This window comes from Staurois parvus, unplaced genomic scaffold (assembly GCF_062004578.1).
Source record: "Staurois parvus isolate SC_StPar_1 unplaced genomic scaffold, SC_StPar_1.0 ptg000136l, whole genome shotgun sequence".
NCBI classification, from domain to species: domain Eukaryota; kingdom Metazoa; phylum Chordata; class Amphibia; order Anura; family Ranidae; genus Staurois; species Staurois parvus.
Window position 1 is genome coordinate 7,084,918 of NW_028317932.1, and position 24,168 is coordinate 7,109,085.

Below are 24,168 nucleotides of genomic sequence, written 5' to 3' on the forward strand. Positions count from 1 at the left end.
TTCCAGGAGGGGTTGTGCTCTGTATCATGCCACAACTAGTGTGCCTATATACCAGAAACTGGCAACATTTGTGCACATGCAAAGTTACGTTGCTGATCTCTGCCATGTCCCAAATACTTAACCTTGGAAGATGGCAGTGTGGAAGAGAGATGGAGGAAGGGGATAGATGTGGTAATGAAGCTCCACTTTAAGATGTGTCTAATGCAAAGGAACTGTATACACTAGATTAACTTTACGTACAGTCAATGCCTAAAATATATAAGTTAGTCCTAACTATTTTTTGTGTTTTTTTACATTTTTGGACTGTCACGTTTGACATCACAGCCACAGCAGCATAAAATCCCATGCTAAAAGCAGATAAAACACATACCTGCTTTTTGTTGTAATCCTTAAGCGCACTTTCAAAGCCCTCTTCTAGTCTATCAAAAGCAATTCCTACATCAATGGTCCACCAGATCTGGGAACTAGTCAGGGCCACCTGAGCTGGATAGTCAAATATCCACTGATCTCTGGGCTTCTCCTCATACGCTGCCACAGCCTCTGTGATATGATGGCGCACAGTTTCACACATCGTGTCCTCCACATTCTTTAGCCAGTGTTCCACCTGTGGTATCAAAAGGCAGGGTTAAAGTGTATCCATCACAAGTGAAGCATGGTCACTGTGTAGCAAGTATAAATCAAGAGCTCTGGATGTGTGCACAAATGCACCCAAAAGAGTGAATTCACCCCAGTGCACAAAATACTCCACGATCAGTGCAGTCCCACTGCTTGTAGGACAGCACAGATCATAGAGTGTCATATGCACCGTAGTAGTTGAAGATATAAGTACACAGAAAATACAAAGTTCATTCACTTTGTAGACAATTATTTGGACTGTTTTTACATTGTATATTGGTTTTTGTTACATTGTATATAAAGTGTAACTAGTGGTAAAACTTTTTTTTTACTTTTGGATAGACTTGAAAGGGATTAGAAAACATGTTAGTTTTTTTGCTGTCTGTATCCCCGATAGGGAGATTCACACTCTCTATTTGTCCTGTATACCATTATCATTGAAAGTAAAAGAAAATCTAAAATTTTGGGTTGTCCCCAGAAAAGTAATAGAGGAGAAATCTTACAATGAGAACACTAGTTCTGGTGACCTGGGGGTTCCTAAGGAATTCCCTTATTTTTTAGGTATTTCCTCTCACTTCCTATTTGGCTATGGGATGGGAAGTGAAAGGAAATCTCCGCAATAGGACACAGATGGCAAAAAAAAAAAAAAAAAATCTGACAGGGGTTATAAACCCTCCCTTGCTCTATCCAAAATGAAAAAAAAAAAAACCTTCTGCCTATAGTTCTACTTTAATATTCTGTACGTCACACTATGAATGCATTTGTACACAAAATGAGTTTGATGATTCTTGATTTATGATTATTGGTATGTGTTTTATGTGCACATACAGAAAGCAGAATCTATTGCTCTGTTATATAGTTCATGTACAAGTATTTATAGATAGCACAGGAAGTCTCACTATATCAAATCATAATAATGTAGAAATCATAGGCTCAATTCAAAACACAAGCTATCAAACCAGCATAAGGATATTTATTTTCAAAACAGGGAGTTATTTTCAGATAAATTCAATAAAATTGAAATTCCAGTCTCTTGGCCAACATAAACATTCTTATCTTTGTAATAAAGCTTTTTGAATTGAGCCTTTGAAAAATATTTTCAGCATATTAAAAGTAAGGATTAACTGACAAAATATGCCAGTGTTCTACAGTTAAGAAAAAAATTCAGAACTTACAAGCATTAGATTAAGCTATGGAAAGGTGAATTCCAATTTATTATGAAACATTCAACACACACCAATTTTATAGTACTAAAGTATATTCAGTGGAAAAGAAAAAGACATCACAGTAGCCATTTGCTAAATGATGCTTTTCCTTTGCTCTGATCCTCCCTGCATGTATTTTCCACTAAATGTGCCACTGGTGGGCGGCAACTCTCTCCCAACCCACAATGGCTAGGAACTATAGACAGGGACAGGATGAAGTCACAGTGATATTCAGAAGTGCTGTTTGGACCCCACACTACACAGACTAGCCAGAGCCCCGTTGCCCAACCTATGGCCCAAGAGCCACATGCAGCCCTTTGGTATATGCTGTGCGGCTCTCCGACCTCAGAATTCTGTAGTGGGAACATGGATTAGGGTAATAGCATTGAACTTTACTGGCCTCATGTAATGTTCTCTGTTTCATATTGTCTTCTGTAGCATATCCCCAGCCAAAAATGTAGCTCTGACTGTCATTTCCTCTATTAGATCTGCAATTTCTGACAATCTTCCCAACCATTACATATATTGAACATTATTTGCAGCCTTTGCCAGAGGCTGCATTTGAGGCCCCTTTTAGCTCATAAATTGACAACCACTAAGTCAGAACTTTGTGTTTATGTGATCACATAGAAAAACTTAAAAATACGTATTTAAAAAACAATTTATGTGAAAATGTTTACAGGGAGGATCAGAGCACAGGGAAGGCAACATTTAACAGGTGGATTATTGTGAGGCCTTTTCTTCTACTTTAAATTTAAAGCTTTTTCCTGTTTTGGATAGAACAGGAAATCGTTAAAACCTTTATCAAGCATATGTTTTTCTGGTCCTATTCCACTGCCTAATCTCTAGACACAATGGGGAGTGGGAGAAAATCTCTCCAAAGTAAAGGAAGTCCCCACTTAAAACAGTTGTCAAGACAAGTGTCCCGCATCAAACACATTGGACCTTCTATTCCTATTATTGCAGATTTTCTCTCACTTCCAGTCCAGGACAAAACAGAAAAGGTCAATATACCAAGAGGTGACACAGACAAGTTCTAATCCTTTGCAACTCTTTTTAAAACAAGATTTACAATTAAATGTAAATTTCCTTCTGTATTTCCTATCTAACTATTATATACAGTATACACACACACACACACTCACACACATAATTTTATATATATATATATATATTTTTTTTTCAAAGGGCAATTTGTTTTTGTTGTGGAAAAAGTAGAAAGGGTCAGACTGCATGCTCCTTACTAGGGAGAATACATTCCTTATCTGTCCTAGTTCCCACTGTCACAAAGATAGATAATGAGAGAAAATCCCAAATGTTAAAGCTTTCACCAGAGCAAGAGCTAAGGGGATATACTGCAATGGGTATACCTGTTCCTGTGACAACTTTTTAGCATGCACATTCCACTCACTTTGGAGAGGTTTCCTATCAATTCCTTTTATATCTCCAATACAGGGAGTGAAGGGAAATATTCAGCTGGGCACAAGTAGCAGGAAATAATCTGACAGGGTCTTTTAATTCTTGATTACTCTAGCTAAAATGTAGACAAAAAGTTTTGCTTTTACACCTCATAGTATACTGTATGTATAACCCAAAGGTTTTTTGTAAGTTTTGATAGAGTAGCGAAGGTTCTAACCTAGTTTATAGGTTTACTTTCTGTGTGCCATTGGGAAGATTTCCCTTCATATCCTGCCTAATTTGGTTATACATACAGTTTAAATTATTTTGACTATAGTGTTTTTTGTAATAGCTGAGAAATTAGCCATTATTTGTAGCTTTTTAGCTTTATATATGTTCCCCATTATTTTTTTTTCTACATATGCAGAGACAGAAATGTAATATAACATTGACCTGTCCAGTGCAATGGCAGTTTGTGCTAAAAGGAACAAACTCCTTCTCCTTGCTGTACATTCCTGTTGCCTCATATTCTTCACTCTCGTAGAACTGGAGGTCAGCAATATTGTCAAAGAGTTTTGCTAAATGACGAGTGACCTGAAATAAATAAGAAAATCAAAGAACATAAAACAATCTTATCTTCTGGTTTGGGAGAAAAAAAAAAGTGCTGTTTATTACCAGTGCAAAAAAATCTGCTGGTGTAACAAGAACAAATATTATCTGCTGTGATTTTTTTTAATACACGGTTATACTGCTGATTTTCTTTCTCTTTATTTAATCTCTTCTTTGGCATCACTACTTTTAATGGCACTATATATCCATATTATGGGTGATTGTCAAGGCACATCAAAAGCAGGATGGAAATCCAATTGACTTTAATTGAGCAGTACATTTTATCAGTTCAGAGGCTCCGTTTAATCTGATTTGCATTGCAATGAGTATCTGTGGATTCAATATGTACTATTAAGGTGCTTTGAATCCCTGCTGAAAAGGCAAATCCACAGCCCTGCATCAAACTGGACTCAATGCCTGTTAGTTCTGCTTCCAGTCCTAAGTACCTGCTGACACAAATATCAGAGGTCTACCCAAATTGCTATTGGGGAGAGAATGTCTGTGTCACACTTGGGCCTGCTCAGCCACCCCAAAACATGCTAGGGGATGCCAAGCCCACCCTGGGAGGTGTCCATACAGCTGTGAATTCAAGCAACCTTTTGCTGACAGGGCTCACAGATTAGTTTAAGAGCATTAATGAGGAAATTACCCTTGTGTGCAAAGGCATGCAAAAGATAATGGAATGCAGCTCTGCATTAGAGGACCATTAAATATGACAACACCAGTCCCGAGAGATCCCCAACTTGACCAGGTAAAATGTTCTGTCCTTGATTACAGGGTGAAAGATATGGAAAACAGATTATGCATAAATAATGTATGCATTGTAGGACTGCTTTAATGTGTGGAAGGAAAAAGATCTAAATATGGTTGGCAAAGACAGTTTTGTGCCCTTATTTGCAATGGTCAGGGCCACAGCGTACCACCCAGAGCACTACCACCAGGGTAACCCACCATGTCCATTCTTACTAAAATTATTTAACTACATGGAACAGAGACTTTCTCCGGTCCAATGGAAGGTCTCGGAGCACCTTGGAGATAAACAGATCCCAACTATTGCTATTCCCTGAAAATACTCTGATATCACACAACACCATTGATTCCTTAAATTTCCATATACAATGTTATAATATATACATAATAATTGTAATAATAATAATGAATTAGACCTTTTCCCCACTCCTTACAAGTTGTGTATGCCTATTAGCTTCACAAAGGACTTTTCCTGACATTCGGGACATGTTCTCTATTCTGCCAACTTCTGATTGGCCAATACAGCCATCATCATCAGCTTGCAGAATATCCCCCTCCCAGATTGTGAGTTCATGTAGCAGATTAGTACATTCCAATGCATACAGTATGTAAATACAGGATTTGTTTTCCAAGTATGCTAACTGAGACAATCACAAAGAAGGACAACAGTGAATGTGGAAGCCTGAAAAAATTAGACATGCCCTTATGTCAACATTTCCAACAAAAAATATAAAGTATGTTCTAAGAAAAGGAATACGACATTGAATCAAAGTTAGAAACACTATACTGGAACTGAAAACAAGCAAAGAAAGGGAAAAGAAAGAGCTGATGAAAGAGGAGAAAAGATGAAAGTACATCAAAAGCAACCAATAGATATAAAAGTGTTGAGAGGGGAAGGGACAGACAACACACCAGAACTCATTGGAACGATTATGAATTGTATCAACACACAGCTATATTCAGTACAAAAAGGTGCTTACAAAAAGTGGATAGCAACAAAATGAATATTCTAACTAGCACCCAGGCCATTGTTTGTCCCTGTAGAACTTGTGGGGGGGGACTTCAATGCAGCTGGCAGCCTTTTCTTGGTGTGCTCTTAGTGCTAGTGATGAGAAATGCATACTAACTGATCAATTCTTTCTCTAAGCAGACTCTACCAGGGTACATCAATGAAGATTTGTAGATATATTGGGGCAGCACGGAGGCCAAGCGGTTAGCCCTTCCACCTAGCAGCACTAGGATTGCTGGTTTGTGTCCCAACCAGGACACTAAATGCCTGGAGTTTGCATATTTTCCCTGTGTCAGAGTGGGGTTACTCTGGTTTCCTCCCACACTCCAAAGACATGCTGGTAGGTTAATTAGCTCTTGTCTAAATTGGCTTTAGTGTGTGTATGTGCAGCTGTGCTCAAAAGTTTTCAAATCCTGTCAGAAATCGTGAAATTTTGGTATTGAGATTGAAAATATGACTGATCATGACAATCATGATCATATAAAACCATGTATTATCACATAGCTGTTTGGGTGCTTTTTAAATCATAATGATAACAGAAATCACCCAAATAGCCCAGATCAAAAGTTTACATACCCTGGAACGTTTGGCCTTGGTGCAAACACACAAGGTGACCCACACAGGTTAAAATGGCAATTAAAGGTTAATTTCCCACATCTGTGACTTTTAAATAAAAATGATAGATATATCAACACTCCCAAACTATAAAAAGTTAGATAGTGAGACCAATTAAAATTTTGGACAGATTGGGGAAGATTTGGAAAAATTGTTACATTTTTATTTCCAGTGTCCCTGATGGAAAGATTTTCCCTTACTTTCCAACTGTTCTACCAGCACAGAAAGGACTTCACAATGGTGACACACACAGCAATTAAAACTCTTTAATAAGTAGAGGAGGGATGTAGCAAAATTACATTTATGATCAATTGGATTGGGCACAAAAGATTCTTCAGGGACCAGTAGAAGGAGAAGAAAAAAAAACAAGATTAACAAATATTGTGTATGATGGTAATGTGTTTGCTTGCCTTTAAAATGTCAGATTTGCAGAATGTACAGTGGAATGATTTCAAGCCAATAGCCTAAAAATAATACAAGTGAAATCCTGTCCACTCTCACTTCCTGCTGTTTTAACCTTGATCTCTGAACAGCTGGAGAACAGATATTTCTCAAAGCAACAAATTCTCTCTGGATGGATGGCCATTGTCTGTTTATGAGCAGCACAGTGTAAATCTTCTGCATAATTATCACACTGAAACGATGAAGAATAAATGGGTCTTTAGCTGTCACACAAGTTGGCGGATGATCGCTGGGTGGGAGGATATCAAAATGACAGTTAAAATAAAAAAAAAGAAAAATCAGGGAATCTCATTACCATCGTCAACAGTGAGGTCACTGACACGAGGAAAAATAACACTGCTTGTTTGATGCCACTTATTGCTAGCTAAGGCATGACCCATTCACAATTGCTACGTTCGGTTTCATGTCAGCCATGCAGAGCATATACTACTAAGGGAGAGAGGTGAGTTACTCAGAGCCACTATTATTGTTGCATATGCTGCTCAGGGATAGAGGCGGGTTACTCTGAACCACTATTACTGAACAAAAAGATAATCATAAATCCACAACTGTCATAAATCCATAACTGAACAATAAAAAACAAACCTATTAAAAATCTGTTGTAACAGAAAAAAAAGGAACTACCACAGAGAATATTTTGAAAATACTTGTCCTGTTATGCGAACCACTGACTTCAGTATTTTCAAAATCCTTTTCCAGTTCCAGGGAGGTATAGCGGTTGTGATGTAGTAGCAGGGCATAAACATAGCCCCAAACTGTCCCAATTTCTGTAGGTCTATGCTGGGAACTGAGCCAACCTATCCCCTACCTCATGTTCCAACACCCATACAGGAGAGCAGGGAAAATCTCGATTTCCTGTGTCTGGTTATGTGATCTGAGGTTTAAAGAGGAGTTTAAAGGGGCTGGTCTAGGACCTGAAAACGAGTTTGGGGGGGGTTTATCTAGGGTCTGATAGGGGGATGACCTAGGACAGCGATTCCTAACCAGGGTTCCAGTGAACCCTAGAGTTCCTCCAGTGGTTTCTAGGGGGTCTTTGAGCTATGGCGGATTGACCTCCCATTTGATGGTGCCTGGATAGCTCTAGGACCGATGCAACTTGGCTGAGCCAGCAGCTTGTCATCAACCATCTTTTTAGCTGACTGCAAGAGTGGCAGTTTGAACACCAGTATAAGGTGGGCAGTCTTCTCACTGATCTCTGATGAATTAATTTTTGCAAAGGGTCCCGGAGACCTGAAGCATTTCTAGAGTTACTTTGGAGTAAAACGGTTAACCTCCTCGGCGGTATGATTCTTTATGATTTTTTGTGCTGAAAGCGGTACCATTTTTTTGCATGGAAATATGTAGTTTTTTTATTGTAGGCTGTAATTTTTAGGAATAACTCACTGAAATCTGTACGAACAAGAGTCTAGTAAACATTCCGGATATGATAAAACTTGAAACACGAAATTATAATTTAATAAATAATCATAAAAAATAATAATATAATAATAATAAATTTGATTCAATAATATAATCAAACCAAAAACACTGAAATTTGAAATACAGAGGCAAATTCGCACATCACTGAGCAAAGTCGCAAAATCGTTTTCAGTGTCTGATGACGAATTTCCCCACAAATCATTATCACTCAATTCTGCAAGTGGTTCTGATTTACTATCGCTGTTCTAAAACCGCTTTTGACGTAAAGGGACGCTTTTTGGACGCCATGGACTTTTCGAAGTTTCCAGGCAGAAAGAATAGTCAAAATTCAGGCAGGGCACAGGACAAAGCAGTAGGGACAAAATATATGTGAAATGCATTGAAACAGCAATGACAGCAAAAATGACATTTTTAAAAATTTCAAATTTCCCGCCGGTTCCGGCACCCGTACGTCCCGACGTCACAGGGACCGGAACACGGAAGCCGGATGCCGGCATCGGCCGGAGGAGATGGCCAGGGACGCTGGAGGGGACACATCACGGGAGCGAAGGACAAGGTAAGTGCTGCAGGGACCCCCTGAGCAACGCCGCATGGTAAGCCCGAGTGTAGCTCGGGGTTACCGCTCTTGGTATTGAAATTTTACCCCGAGCTACACTCGGGAAAACCGCTAAGGAGGTTAAGCAAGTCTGATCAAGGATCTAATTGTTAAGATGGGTATGATCTAGGGTCTAAATACTAAGGGGGCTAACCTAGGATCTGAATGTTAAGGAGGGCTGATCAGGGGACTTAGTAATAATGGGGGCTGATTTTTTCCCATTGACACGGAGGCATTTTTTCCTCCCATTGACCATTTATTTGTGAGTAATTTTTTCCTCCCGCTAATGTTGGGGCTTATTTCTTCCCACTGACCAATAAAGTCAGGCATTTTATTCCCAATGATGCTGGCTATTTTTATTCAACTAACTGATACTGGCCATTTTTTCCCCACTGTAAGTTTAGAGAGTACAAACGCAACTGCTGTCTTGTGTACAAGTAAGGTATAACAATAATGGTCATCAGTGCAAAAGCAATCGTGCATAGAAGAAAAAATCTATGATCGGTAACATTGTAACCAGTATGTCAAAGAATAACATCAACCTTATCGTGTCAATAATATTAGCAGAAGGAGCAAATAAGGGGCTGTACACCTACTGCCTAACTTACGACAATAACAAAAGAAATAGTGGCATTATGAATGCACAAAGTGTATAGTCAAACCATAAAATATATAGAAAACTTTGTAATTCATCCCTGCAGAAAAAAAAGGTAAGGGAGAGGCAAGAAAGAGTCTAAATCGTAAAGAGAACATCAAAAGCGCATAGGCATATTGAATCCATGGAGTCCATATTTTGAGGAATCTCTTGTGGGTATCTGAAAGAATGCTAGAGAGTTTTTCATTATATCAGGAAAAAAATCTACACAGCTATGGACTTCCATGAAGGATATAAATTGTTTCCAGGCTTTTTCTATAGCTTGTTTAGATGACAACAGTACGTAAGTAGCCAGCTTAAATTGGTGTTTTGAGACGCCCGAGGGCTTCAGGTGTAGAAGAATATGTCACAGGTTCCTTTGGAAGGAGCTAATAATGATTGCAGGAGTTTAAGGACCTTTTACCTGAACCGAGAGAGCATAGGGTATGTCCACCATATGTGCAAGTCGTCTTCTGGAGTAGTGCAGCCACAGAAACAGGTACCAGGGGCTGATGAGTGTAGGTGTGCTAAACGGAATGGGACCAAATACCACCTTGTAACAGTTTTGAAGGCGGATTCCATTGCATGAATATTGATAGAACAAAAGGTAAGGGTTGTCAAGAAGCCCATATCTTTGGAGCTTTTAAGGTAATTTCCCACCTGGAAATGTAAGTGTGGTTGTTGGGGTTCCCCAACAGAGGATGGAAATAAGCTTAGGGGAGAAGGGCGTCCGAAGGCAAATATGTTCAAATAGAGACAAACGGGGTCATCGAATCTTTGTCAGTGAGCACCGAAGTCACCCAGTGTTTAACTTGTAAAAATCGGAAAAGCTAGGTATGGAGAGCTTGATATTGGTCCCTTTTTTCTGCCCAGGTGTAAACAGAACAACCAGTGAGGAACGAGTGAACCCATTGAACTTTGTGAGAAACCCACCAATGAAAGGTGCTAGGGGACTCAAGACTAGGAGGAAATAAAGGATTGCCCAAGAGGGGAAGAAGTGGTAGATGAGGGGAGATTAGACCACTTGAGTATTTGGTAGAGTGCCATATGCGTAATGAGTGGGCCATTAGAGGGCTGAGAGTCGTGGGTCTAGATCTTGGGGGAAGCCATAAAAGTGAACAAGGGGAGACCAGGGAACAAGAAAGTGCTTCCAAAGACACACATATGGGAGCCTGCTGAGCTGCAGAACCAGTGGCTCTGAGGAAGAGTCCTCGAAACGCGTTAGCCAGTTGGAAGTCCAGGGTTCCATTTTTGGACTTGTATGCAGTGTGGATTGGACACCACTGTTTAGTGTGATGTGCCTTTGTCCTGTATGTCAATTGTGAGTACAATACTTACTTTTATCCTATAATATTTTAATAAATATTTTTTTTACGATAATGCACTAGGCCGGTGCGCCCTCTGTTTGTTTTCCAGGCCTAGAATCATACCAGGGGTTCTATTTTGTTGCAGCAAATGAATAAGACTAAATGACTTTGCGAGTGTTGTCGGAGGCCTGCCAGAAGGGAACAAAACCCACTTGATGTAAAAAAAAAAAAAAAAAAGGAAGGAGTTCATTCTGGTGGCAAGATTTTAACGAGGATTTTGATCTCAACATTTAACAGGGAAATGGGTCAAAAGTTATGAGGATCTTGAGAGTCCTTCCCTGGTTTTGGGATCATCACTATTTGGGCTGCCGTCGATGATGGATGTAGGTCAGAATGGGAATGTAGATGGTTGAAAAAGTGGGGAGCAAGGGTTTCTGAAAATTTTTTGCAGTATAATGCCGAAAAATTGTACAGGGGTTTTTAGCGTCTTAAGCATTTTGATAGCGATGAGGACCTCCGAGACAGTAATATTTTCATTTTTTACGACATAACATGGGATAGGCGGGGAGATGAACGTCACAAAAGAAGGGGTCCACCAAGTCTTTGCGAAAAAGGTTATGGTGGTTGATATAACGTAGACAGAACTGAAGCAAACATATCTATGATTTTGGAGGGATTGGCCATGGTGGCTTTATTAGGTAATTGTAACCTGATCGGTTTGGTATCATGGGTATGAGCTTTAAGAAGGTTTGCAAGCATCAGGCCTGGTTTATTGGCACAGGCATAGTATTTATGTTGGGACCATCTAAGCTGTCTTTCTGCCTTGTCATAAAGAAGAAGGTTTAGTTACACCCTAGTAGCTTCCATTTGTTTGCTTATAGAAACATAGCGGGATGCCTTAAATCGAGCTTCCAACTGTGCAAGGCAGAAGGACAAGGTTGCTATCCGGGAGGCTCTCTCCTTCTTCTTGCGAGAAGCAAATTGGATAAGTTTCCCTCTAAGCGTGACTTTGTGAGCCTCCCAGAAATTCGTGGAGGATGAAGCCAAGTCTGTGTTGTCAGTAAAATAGGTGGAGATAGAGTCCTGTATGGTTCCAACTGTCTCGTCAAAGGATATGAGGGAGTTGTTAAGGCACAAGGAGTAGTGTTGGGGGACAGATGCCAGTGATTTACAGATGAGCAGAAGTGCCGAGTGACCAGACAAGGATGTGGAGAGGATTTTGACATTAAGAATGTCCGGGATGAAGGTTTGGAGAATGAAAAAGTGGTCTATGTGGGTGTGGCAACTATGAGACACCGAATAGTAAGTGTAACCCTGTCCTCTAGGGTTAAATTCCATCCAGGCGTCCACTAAAGCATATTGGGATGTAATGGAAGAGTTTTTAAAAATAAGGTTTTGTCCTGAGGTGTATGTGTGTCTGTAAGGCCCCTTTCAAACAGGCGGACTCTGGATCTGCTTGCTCAGCAGAGAATCTATCCAGTGATCCCCGCTAAGCAGGCAGATGACAGGTCCATGTCTGCTCCACTTATGCAGAGTAGACAGACACAGCCTACTGTCCTCTATGGGTGGCCGGATGTAAACGGACCACCTTCCGTTTACAATCGACTGTCATCTGATCTGATCCGCTAAGCAGATGAAAAACAGATCTCTGTCTGTTTTTAGCGGATAGGATCAGACCGGATGCAGGTGGGTGTAAAGGGGCACATATCTGTTTACATCCGCTACTCCATAAAGGGCAATGGATGGTCTGATCGGGTCTGCCTTAAAAACAGACAGACAGGCTTGATCGGTCCCCACATGTGAAAGGGGCTTAAGACTTTCACTTGTGGCACATTAATTACAGAGTATTTTATGGGTACAAAGACTGCGGAAAATGTGTGTAGTGTATACTGTGAGTAGAAAACATATGAAACAGAGCAAAAAAGTGAGCGCTTTTTGATAGACAAGCAGCTGAAACACACAGGATAACCAAAAAAATCCTCACATGAAAATATAATATAAAGTGCAGCGCTAAAATATAAATGTGACACAAAATTAAATATTCATAAATATAGTCCCAATAAAGGTGACCTAGGGTAACAGTGCACACTGACCAGAAGTGCACATAAATAGTGCAATGTAGCAAAGATGGAGTTCAGAAAGCAGTCATCAGCATGGAGAGGGTAGATGTATTCCCTTGATCAATGAAGGTCCACACGATGAATACAGTGCTCAGAATAAATCCACTGGATTTGGCCCAATTCAGCTCACACTGGACAAAGGGGCCACACAGGCAGAGGAGAGGAACCCGACCAGAGGAGAGTCATCAGAGGAGCTCCACATCCACCTCCGGACCAGGACCCCATCAGCCAGTTTTCCTAGATATCGTTGATGTGCAGTGGAGGAGTGGTGCTTTTCTTTGGTGGAGCCGTGATTCCTTTTTCTGCCATCCAGTGGATTTATTCTTTTGGGACTTTTTTATGAATATTTAATTTTGTGTCACATTTATATTTTAGCGCTATACTGTGAGTAGACTCAGACTATTTACCAAAACTCCTATAACTTATGTACAATATTTAGTGATATGTAGCCACGTCCCTTCTCCATGCTGTCCTCTTTGACTGCAGAGGGGATATAAGGCGAAATCTAGGACAGGGATATAGTTTCAGGGTTGGGAAGAGGAATGAATTTGAGGTGAGGAAGTGTGATTAAGAAAAAGGAGGGTATTTACCTGTGGAAAGGGTAATAAAAATGAGGGACATTGAAAAAAAAGACAGGTAACCAGCACAGTCTTAGGTCTCCTTGTAACTTATCTTTCACTATTAACACACTGTACCTTTTTGAACTCTGTGTTTCTGTGTGGAGATAGACTTTACGGTAGAGGCAGGGTTTTGCCTCCTCATGTCAGAGCCTCGAGCAAGAACACCATGGAGCAGCATAGTAATGGCATCATCAAATCTCACTCCAAATCTCTTAAAACTAACAGAGGCAGCATTGCCTTAGATCTCACACTGCAGATATACAGCTAAGAGGCTGTAGGCACATGCACTTACCAAGGAATACACTGCTCTTTTGTTAAGAGGAATTCCAGACAAAATGTACATTTCTCAGGGTACTGCTGAGGCACAAATAATATTTCTACATTTATATTACATAATCTTCACATTTTGACTTCACTTTAAAGTTTTAGGAGAACCATAGGGGTACATCAAAACATTTATTTGTGGTGTGGCATTCTCAGGTTTTAAGAACTATACCTGTTTAGGCTGAGTTCCCTTAGACAGGATGTCCAGTAGGTCAGCAGAAGACACAAAGTAGAAGCGGGGAAAAGCCAGGCGCTTTGTTTCCAAATACTGAGAAAGAGCCTTTTCACATAGTGAGAGCCTAAAAGGCAATGAGTTATCACAGAACAAGTGTCACAAAATACACACATTACACAAACTAAGCAGGGGCTTCTGTATACAGTACATACAGATAATGTATATTCAAAATAAAGTTTGGGAAAGTGGTTGGTGACGTAATATTCATGGAGTCAGTCCTCTGCACTGTATAGTAAAGGGGCACTGTGATATGAAGGAGACTGCAATGTAAAGGGGCACTTTATTGATTACAGTGCCCCTTTACAGTACTGTCCCCTTTATATCACAGTGCCCCTTTACATTACAGTGCTCCTAGAAATCACAGCCCCCTATCACAGTGCCCCTTGCATGCCCCCTTTTCTCTCTAATCACAGTGCCCCCTTTTACTCTCTGCCTCCTCTGCACAGTTATATTCTGAAGGCAAAGGTAGAATTAAGCTTGTGTGTCCTCTACAGGGTCTCCATCCTGGCCCAATCAAGCAAAGAGACATCCCCATCAAGCAAAGAGACATCCCCATATAACAAAGAGACGGCCCAATCCAGCAAAGATACATAACCATATATTCAGCAAAGAGACATCCCCACATTTTCAAAGAGACATCCCAATCCAGCAAAGAGACATCCCCCCGCTGCACACTCTTGTTTTCCTGCATGTCTCCAAAAGGAGGAGGCCTAGTTTATCTGTATAAACATTCAGTAGGCTTTACAATCTAGAAAGATTAAGCTGTACATTAATGCCTGTACTGTAAGAAAAGCAGAGCCAAGACAGATTATCAGTGTGAAAATAACGTTGGGCCAATGTGAGTTCATGTGGGCAGCCAGTCACAATAATTCACATTTTAATAAAACAGCAAAAATCATTACTGCCTTTAAAGTGTTACTAAACACACAACAGTAAAATCAGTCTGTATATGCAGTAAAGCATGCTTGTTCTACTCACTGTAGAACCTAAGGGGTTAATTCTCCGCATTGTGTAAAAAGGCTGTCTGATCTTGTCTTCTCTGAGCCTCCCTTTCTTTTGCTATCCCCAATTCATCTGCCATAGTTAAAGCAGCAGTGGCAAGTCTGCGCATGCTTAGTTTGGTGTGTATTGATTGAGAATTTTTTTTTTGAGAGGGCGCATGTGACTAGCAGAGGGCCAATCAGCACTGTCCAGACAGAAGGTCAGGGTCATGCAGCCTCCTAGGACAGTCAGGGGAGAATGAAAACTCCTCCTACGAGATTAAATCGTGCTCAGCTGGACACTGATAGAAGACACAAGACTGCTATATACTGCTGATGAGTAAAGGTATTTAGCAGTTTATATTTACTAACATAATTGCATTTCCATGTTCTGTGTACTGTGGAAGACCAGATATAACGAATGCAGGGTCCTGGGCTTAGTAAGACTTTAAGTGAATATATAGTTCTTTTATTTTTTTTAAGTTTGTTAAGAGTAGGAATAAGTTAAAACTCATCAGTTTATTTTTTCTGCTCATGTCCCATTAAGGTGATTTCCTTTCAAATCCTGTCCCACAAATGCAACAAGAAAGAGAGAGACAGGTGTTCCAACTGGAAAATTTCCCCTTGCCTATTTATTTATTACTATACTTATATAGTACTGTCAATTTATTCAGTGCTTTACATACAGTGCATCCAGAAAGTATTCACAGCGCTTAACGTTTTCCACATTTTGTTACATTACAGCCGTATTCCAAAATGGATTAAATTCATTTTTTTCATCAACATTCTACAAACAATACCCCATAATGACAATGTGAAAGAAGTTCATTTTGAAATCTTTGCAATTTATTAAAAATAAAAAACGAAAAAAAACCCCATATGCGCATAAGTATTCAAAGCCTTTGCTCAATACATTGTTGAAGCACCTTTAGCACCAATTACAGCCTCAAGTAATTTTGAGTATGATGCTACAAGCTTAGCACATCTACTTTTGGGAAATTTCTCCAATTCTTCTTTGCAGTACCTCTCAAGCTCCATCAGGTTGGATGGGGGAGTGTCGGTGCACAGCCAATTTTCAGATCTCTCCAGAGATGTTCAATCGGGTTCAAGTTTGGGCTCTGGCTGGGCCACTACAGGACATTTACAAAGTTGGCCTGTAGCCACTCCTTTGTTATGTGGGCTGTGTGCTTATGGTCACTGTCCTGTTGAAAGAACCAATCTAAGGTCCAGAGCGCTCTGGAACAGGTTTTCATCAAGGATGTCTCTGTACATTGCTGCATTCATCTTTCCTTTGATGCTGACTAGTCTCCCAGTTCCTGTCGCTGAAAAACATCCCCACAGCATGATCATGCCACCACCATGCTTCACTGTAAGGATGGTATTGGCCAGGTGTTGAGCGGTGCCTGGTTTCCTCCAGACATGATGCTTGGTATTAAGGCCAAAAAGTTCAATCTTTGTTTCATCAGACCAGAGAGTTTTGTTTCTCATGGTCAGAGTCCCTCAGGTGCCTTTTAGCAAACTCCATTCGGGCTGCCATTTGCTTTTTACTGAGGAGTGGCTTCCGTATGGCAACTCTACCATACAGGACTGATTGGTGGATTGCTGCAGAGATGGTTGTTATTCTGGAAGGTTCTCCTCTCTCCACAGAGAAACGCTGGAGCTCTTTCAGTGTAACTATCGGGTGTTTGGTTACCTCCCTGGCTAAGGCCCTTCTCTCTTGATCGCTCATTTTGGCCAGGCGGCCTGCTCTAGGAAGATTCCTGGTGGTTCCAAGCTTCTTCCATTTACGGATGACGGAGGACACTGTGCTCATAGGGACCTTCAATGCTGAAGAAATTTTTCTGTGCCCTTCCCCAGATCTGTGACTTGATATAATCCTGTCTCAGAGGTCTACAGACAATTCCTTGTCAGGTTTGTGCTCTGACATGCACTGTTAACTGTGGGACCTTAAATAGACAGGTTTATGCCTTTCCTAATCATGTCCGATCAACTGAATTTCCCACAGGTGGACTCCAATCAACTTGTAGAAACATCTCAAGGATGATCAGTGGGAACAGGATGCACAAGAGCTCAACTTTGAGTGTGTTGGCAAAGGCTGTGAATATGTATGTACATGTGGGTTTTTTTAATTTTTAATAAACTGAAAAGATTTCAAAACGAACTTCTTTCACATTGTCATTATGAGTAGAGATGAGCGAAGTATTCAAAAACTCGATTCGACTGATTCGGCGAATTCGTGGAAAAATTTTGATTCGAGTCGAATATATTCGCTGCAAATTTAACTTATAAAAGGGTGTTTCTAGGCTTCAGAGAGCCTTTATATTAGTGCAGAACACTGTACCTTTAATTTAAATGCCCTTGGAGTCTGCTGGGGAAGAGAAATAATACTGACAGTCAGTATGACATGCAGATGAGTGCCGTCGATCTTAGAATCACCGCACACTTCACTCATTTGGGCAGTCACGGGGCCAAAACCAGAGTGTGGAGCCACAGTGTGGCGGTGGAGGCAGCAGCAATGGGAGGCCATACAGCACCCTATGACAAAAATGGAAACCACCAGCAGTGTGAGGAGACCTGAAAGTGGTACATGGCAGAGTGTGGCGATGGAGACAGCAGCAATGGGAGGCCGTACAGGGACCCATGACACACTCTGGACCTGGCAGCAGCATGAGGAGGCGGTACAGGGGCCCATGACAGATTACGGGCCTGGCAGCAGCATGAGGAGTTGGTACGGGGGCCCATGGCAGATTACGGGCCTGGCAGCAGCAATGGGAGGCCGTACAGGGACCCATGAGAGACTCTGGACCTGGCAGCAGCATGAGGAGGCGGTACAGGGGCCCATGGCAGATTACGGGCCTGGCAGCAGCAATGGGAGGCCCGTAATCTGCCAGCACCCTATGACAAAAAATGGAACACAACAGCAGTGTGAGGAGACCTGAAAGTGGCACATGGCATGAGACACTGTGGACCTGGCAGCAGCATGAGGAGGCGGTACAGGGGCCCATGGCAGATTAGGGGCCTGGCAGCAGCTATGGGAGGCCCGTAATCTGCCAGCACCCTATGACAAAAAATGGAACACACCAGCAGTGTGTGAGGAGACCTGAAAGTGGCACATGGCAGAGTGTGGCGATTGAGACAGCAGCAATGGGAGGCCGTACAGGGACCCATGACACACTCTGGACCTGGCAGCAGCATGAGGAGGCGGTACAGGGGCCCATGGCAGATTACGGGCCTGGCAGCAGCAATGGGAGGCCCGTAATCTGCCAGCACCCTATGACAAAAAATGGAACACACCAGCAGTGTGAGGAGACCTGAAAGTGGCACATGTTTGGGGCATGATTCATGGCGGATTTAGTCAGTTGTGTCAGGAACTGGTGGTTTGAAATCCAGACTAATCCACGCCTGATTCATTTTCACAAACGTGAGTCTCTCCACACTTTGGGTGGACAGTCGTGTCCTCCGCGAGGTACAATACCTCCTGCCGCACTAAACACGCGCTCCGATGCCACGCTACTGGCCGGGCATGACAGCCTTTTAAGGGCAAATTCAGCTAGTTGGGGCCAAAGGTCAAGTTTCATTGCCCAGTAGTCAAGAGGATTGTCTACCTCGGTTGGCAGGGTGCTGTCCAAGTAGGCCTAAGCCTGTTGTTTGAGGTCCTGCTCCAGGTCCACCTGATGCTGCTGCTGCGTCTGGTTAGTAGTTTCCTCACTGCGCTGGTGAAGAAAGCTACTCATCATCGACTGCAGACTGAGGCAGCCGCTGCTGGTGGAGCTGCCACTGCTCCTACCACCCCACCCCTCCCCTGCTGCCATGGCAGCGGAACGCGAGCGCACAGGGCCCACAGTGTCTGAGGATGGACGTTTGCGCAGAAAGGCAGAGACCAGCTGACTACATAGGTGGTTTTTATAGTACGTTATTTTGGCCTCCCTCTCAGCAGGTGTGAAAAAGGCCACCATTTTTGAACGGTAGCGAGGGTCCAACAAGGTGGACAGCCAAAAGTCATCCCTCTGTCTGATGGTTATTATTCGGCTGTCGCTACGCAAGCAAGCGAGCATGCTATGGGCCATTTGTGCCAAGGAATGCGAGGGACTCCCTGCCTCCATCTCCACAGCATACTGCCACGGTGCGTTTGGGTCCTCTGTCTCCTCCTCCTCTACCAGATGCTCCTGCTCCTCCACTCCTGTCCGCTGAGTGGAAAAACCACCCATTTCACTCAATAATTCCTGAGCACCAATGTCCTCCTCTACCTCCTCCTCTTCTTCCTGTCCTGCCCCCACAGGGGTCATGTGGCGTTGAGATCTGTGCGCCACGTCTACCGCACCCTGACCAGCCATTGTTAACAGCATTTGTTCCAGGACGTGCAACAGAGGAATGACGTCGTTCATCCCATAGTCCTGCCGACTCACGAATAGCGTGGCCTCCTCAAAGGGCCTGAGCAAGCGCAGGTGTCACGCATGAGCTGCCAATGGCTGACATCTAAGTTACACAGGGAGTACCTTTATCCGCTTGTAACATCAGGAAATCTGTGATGGCCTTTCGCTGTTCGTAAAGGCGGTCTAACATATGTAGGGTTGAATTCCACCTTGTTGCAACGTCACAGCATGAGGAGTCGGTACGGGGGCTCATGGCAGATTAGGGGCCTGGCAGCAGCTATGGGAGGCCCGTAATCTGCCAGCACCCTATGACAAAAAATGGAACACACCAGCAGTGTGAGGAGACCTGAAAGTGGCACATGGCATGAGACACTGTGGACCTGGCAGCAGCATGAGGAGGCGGTACAGGGGCCCATGGCAGATTAGGGGCCTGGCAGCAGCTATGGGAGGCCCGTAATCTGCCAGCACCCTATGACAAAAAATGTAACACACCAGCAGTGTGAGGAGACCTGAAAGTGGCACATGGCAGAGTGTGGCGATGGAGACAGCAGCAATGGGAGGCCGTACAGGGACCCATGAGAGACTCTGGACCTGGCAGCAGCATGAGGAGGCGGTATAGGGGACCATGGCAGATTAGGGGCCTGGCAGCAGCATGAGGAGTTGGTACGGGGGCCCATGGCAGATTACGGGCCTGGCAGCAGCAATGGGAGGCCGTACAGGGACCCATGAGAGACTCTGGACCTGGCAGCAGCATGAGGAGGCGGTACAGGGGCCCATGGCAGATTACGGGCCTGGCAGCAGCAATGGGAGGCCCGTAATCTGCCAGCACCCTATGACAAAAAATGGAACACAACAGCAGTGTGAGGAGACCTGAAAGTGGCACATGGCATGAGACACTGTGGACCTGGCAGCAGCATGAGGAGGCGGTACAGGGGCCCATGGCAGATTAGGGGCCTGGCAGCAGCTATGGGAGGCCCGTAATCTGCCAGCACCCTATGACAAAAAATGGAACACACCAGCAGTGTGTGAGGAGACCTGAAAGTGGCACATGGCAGAGTGTGGCGATTGAGACAGCAGCAATGGGAGGCCGTACAGGGACCCATGACACACTCTGGACCTGGCAGCAGCATGAGGAGGCGGTACAGGGGCCCATGGCAGATTACGGGCCTGGCAGCAGCAATGGGAGGCCCGTAATCTGCCAGCACCCTATGACAAAAAATGGAACACACCAGCAGTGTGAGGAGACCTGAAAGTGGCACATGTTTGGGGCATGATTCATGGCGGATTTAGTCAGTTGTGTCAGGAACTGGTGGTTTGAAATCCAGACTAATCCACGCCTGATTCATTTTCACAAACGTGAGTCTCTCCACACTTTGGGTGGACAGTCGTGTCCTCCGCGAGGTACAATACCTCCTGCCGCACTAAACACGCGCTCCGATGCCACGCTACTGGCCGGGCATGACAGCCTTTTAAGGGCAAATTCAGCTAGTTGGGGCCAAAGGTCAAGTTTCATTGCCCAGTAGTCAAGAGGATTGTCTACCTCGGTTGGCAGGGTGCTGTCCAAGTAGGCCTAAGCCTGTTGTTTGAGGTCCTGCTCCAGGTCCACCTGATGCTGCTGCTGCGTCTGGTTAGTAGTTTCCTCACTGCGCTGGTGAAGAAAGCTACTCATCATCGACTGCAGACTGAGGCAGCCGCTGCTGGTGGAGCTGCCACTGCTCCTACCACCCCACCCCTCCCCTGCTGCCATGGCAGCGGAACGCGAGCGCACAGGGCCCACAGTGTCTGAGGATGGACGTTTGCGCAGAAAGGCAGAGACCAGCTGACTACATAGGTGGTTTTTATAGTACGTTATTTTGGCCTCCCTCTCAGCAGGTGTGAAAAAGGCCACCATTTTTGAACGGTAGCGAGGGTCCAACAAGGTGGACAGCCAAAAGTCATCCCTCTGTCTGATGGTTATTATTCGGCTGTCGCTACGCAAGCAAGCGAGCATGCTATGGGCCATTTGTGCCAAGGAATGCGAGGGACTCCCTGCCTCCATCTCCACAGCATACTGCCACGGTGCGTTTGGGTCCTCTGTCTCCTCCTCCTCTACCAGATGCTCCTGCTCCTCCACTCCTGTCCGCTGAGTGGAAAAACCACCCATTTCACTCAATAATTCCTGAGCACCAATGTCCTCCTCTACCTCCTCCTCTTCTTCCTGTCCTGCCCCCACAGGGGTCATGTGGCGTTGAGATCTGTGCGCCACGTCTACCGCACCCTGACCAGCCATTGTTAACAGCATTTGTTCCAGGACGTGCAACAGAGGAATGACGTCGTTCATCCCATAGTCCTGCCGACTCACGAATAGCGTGGCCTCCTCAAAGGGCCTGAGCAAGCGCAGGTGTCACGCATGAGCTGCCAATGGCTGACATCTAAGTTACACAGGGAGTACCTTTATCCGCTTGTAACATCAGGAAATCTGTGATGGCCTTTCGCTGTTCGTAAAGGCGGTCTAACATATGTAGGGTTGAATTCCACCTTGTTGCAACGTCACAGCATGAGGAGTCGGTACGGGGGCTCATGGCAGATTAGGGGCCTGGCAGCAGCTATGGGAGGCCCGTAATCTGCCAGCACCCTATGACAAAAAATGGAACACACCAGCAGTGTGAGGAGACCTGAAAGTGGCACATGGCATGAGACACTGTGGACCTGGCAGCAGCATGAGGAGGCGGTACAGGGGCCCATGGCAGATTAGGGGCCTGGCAGCAGCTATGGGAGGCCCGTAATCTGCCAGCACCCTATGACAAAAAATGTAACACACCAGCAGTGTGAGGAGACCTGAAAGTGGCACATGGCAGAGTGTGGCGATGGAGACAGCAGCAATGGGAGGCCGTACAGGGACCCATGAGAGACTCTGGACCTGGCAGCAGCATGAGGAGGCGGTATAGGGGACCATGGCAGATTAGGGGCCTGGCAGCAGCTATGGGAGGCCCGTAATCTGCCAGCACCCTATGACAAAAAATGGAACACACCAGCAGTGTGAGGAGACCTGAAAGTGGCACATGGCAGAGTGTGGCGATGGAGAAAGCAGCAATGGGAGGCCGTACAGGGACCCATGAGAGACTCTGGACCTGGCAGCAGCATGAGGAGGCAGTATAGGGGCCCATGGCAGATTAGGGGCCTGGCAGCAGCTATGGGAGGCCCGTAATCTGCCAGCACCCTATGTCAAAAAATTGAACACACCAGCAGTGTGAGGAGACCTGAAAGTGGCACATGGCATGAGACACTGTGGACCTGGCAGCAGCATGAGGAGGCGGTACAGGGGCCCATGGCAGATTAGGGGCTTGGCAGCAGCTATGGGAGGCCCGTAATCTGCCAGCACCCTATGACAAAAAATGGAACACACCAGAAGTGTGTGAGGAGACCTGAAAGTGGCACATGGCAGAGTGTGGCGATGGAGACAGCAGCAATGGGACACCGTACAGGGACCCATGAGAGACTCTGGACTTGGCAGCAGCATGAGGAGCCGGTACAGGGGCCCATGGCAGATTAGGGGCCTGGCAGCAGCTATGGGAGGCCCGTAATCTGCCAGCACCCTATGACAAAAAATTGAACACACCAGCAGTGTGAGGAGACCTGAAAGTGGCACATGGCAGAGTGTGGCGATGGAGAAAGCAGCAATGGGAGGCCGTACAGGGAGCCATGAGAGACTCTGGACCTGGCAGCAGCATGAGGAGGCGGTATAGGGGCCCATGGCAGATTAGGGGCCTGGCAGCAGCTATGGGAGGCCCGTAATCTGCCAGCACCCTATGACAAAAAATGGAACACACCAGCAGTGTGAGGAGACCTGAAAGTGGCACATGGCATGAGACACTGTGGACCTGGCAGCAGCATGAGGAGGCGGTACAGGGGCCCATGGCAGATTAGGGGCCTGGCAGCAGCTATGGGAGGCCCGTAATCTGCCAGCACCCTATGACAAAAAATTGAACACACCAGCAGTGTGTGAGGAGACCTGAAAGTGGCACATGGCAGAGTGTGGCGATGGAGAAAGCAGCAATGGGAGGCCGTACAGGGACCCATGAGAGACTCTGGACCTGGCAGCAGCATGAGGAGGCGGTATAGGGGACCATGGCAGATTAGGGGCCTGGCAGCAGCTATGGGAGGCCCGTAATCTGCCAGCACCCTATGACAAAAAAATGGAACACACCAGCAGTGTGAGGAGACCTGAAAGTGGCACATGGCAGAGTGTGGCGATGGAGAAAGCAGCAATGGGAGGCCGTACAGGGACCCATGAGAGACTCTGGACCTGGCAGCAGCATGAGGAGGCGGTATAGGGGACCATGGCAGATTAGGGGCCTGGCAGCAGCTATGGGAGGCCCGTAATCTGCCAGCACCCTATGACAAAAAAATGGAACACACCAGCAGTGTGAGGAGACCTGAAAGTGGCACATGGCAGAGTGTGGCGATGGAGAAAGCAGCAATGGGAGGCCGTACAGGGACCCATGAGAGACTCTGGACCTGGCAGCAGCATGAGGAGGCGGTATAGGGGCCCATGGCAGATTAGGGGCCTGGCAGCAGCTATGGGAGGCCCGTAATCTGCCAGCACCCTATGACAAAAAATGGAACACACCAGCAGTGTGAGGAGACCTGAAAGTGGCACATGGCATGAGACACTGTGGACCTGGCAGCAGCATGAGGAGGCGGTACAGGGGCCCATGGCAGATTAGGGGCCTGGCAGCAGCTATGGGAGGCCCGTAATCTGCCAGCACCCTATGACAAAAAATGGAACACACCAGCAGTGTGAGGAGACCTGAAAGTGGCACATGGCATGAGACACTGTGGACCTGGCAGCAGCATGAGGAGGCGGTACAGGGGCCCATGGCAGATTAGGGGCCTGGCAGCAGCTATGGGAGGCCCGT

General features: G+C 44.9%; 1 protein-coding gene across 1 annotated transcript in view; it reads right to left on the reverse strand.

Annotated features, from left to right (window-relative positions):
- DNAH11 (dynein axonemal heavy chain 11) overlaps window positions 1-24,168 on the reverse strand; it is a 363,722-nt gene that overhangs the window by 226,840 nt on the left and 112,714 nt on the right. Inside the window, exons 29-31 of the mRNA XM_089673152.1 lie at window positions 13,855-13,981; window positions 3,672-3,812; window positions 371-604 (exon numbers count right to left, since the gene is read on the reverse strand). Of these exons, the coding sequence (XP_089529278.1) occupies window positions 371-604; window positions 3,672-3,812; window positions 13,855-13,981 (502 nt within the window). The remainder of the gene's footprint in view (window positions 1-370; window positions 605-3,671; window positions 3,813-13,854; window positions 13,982-24,168) is intronic.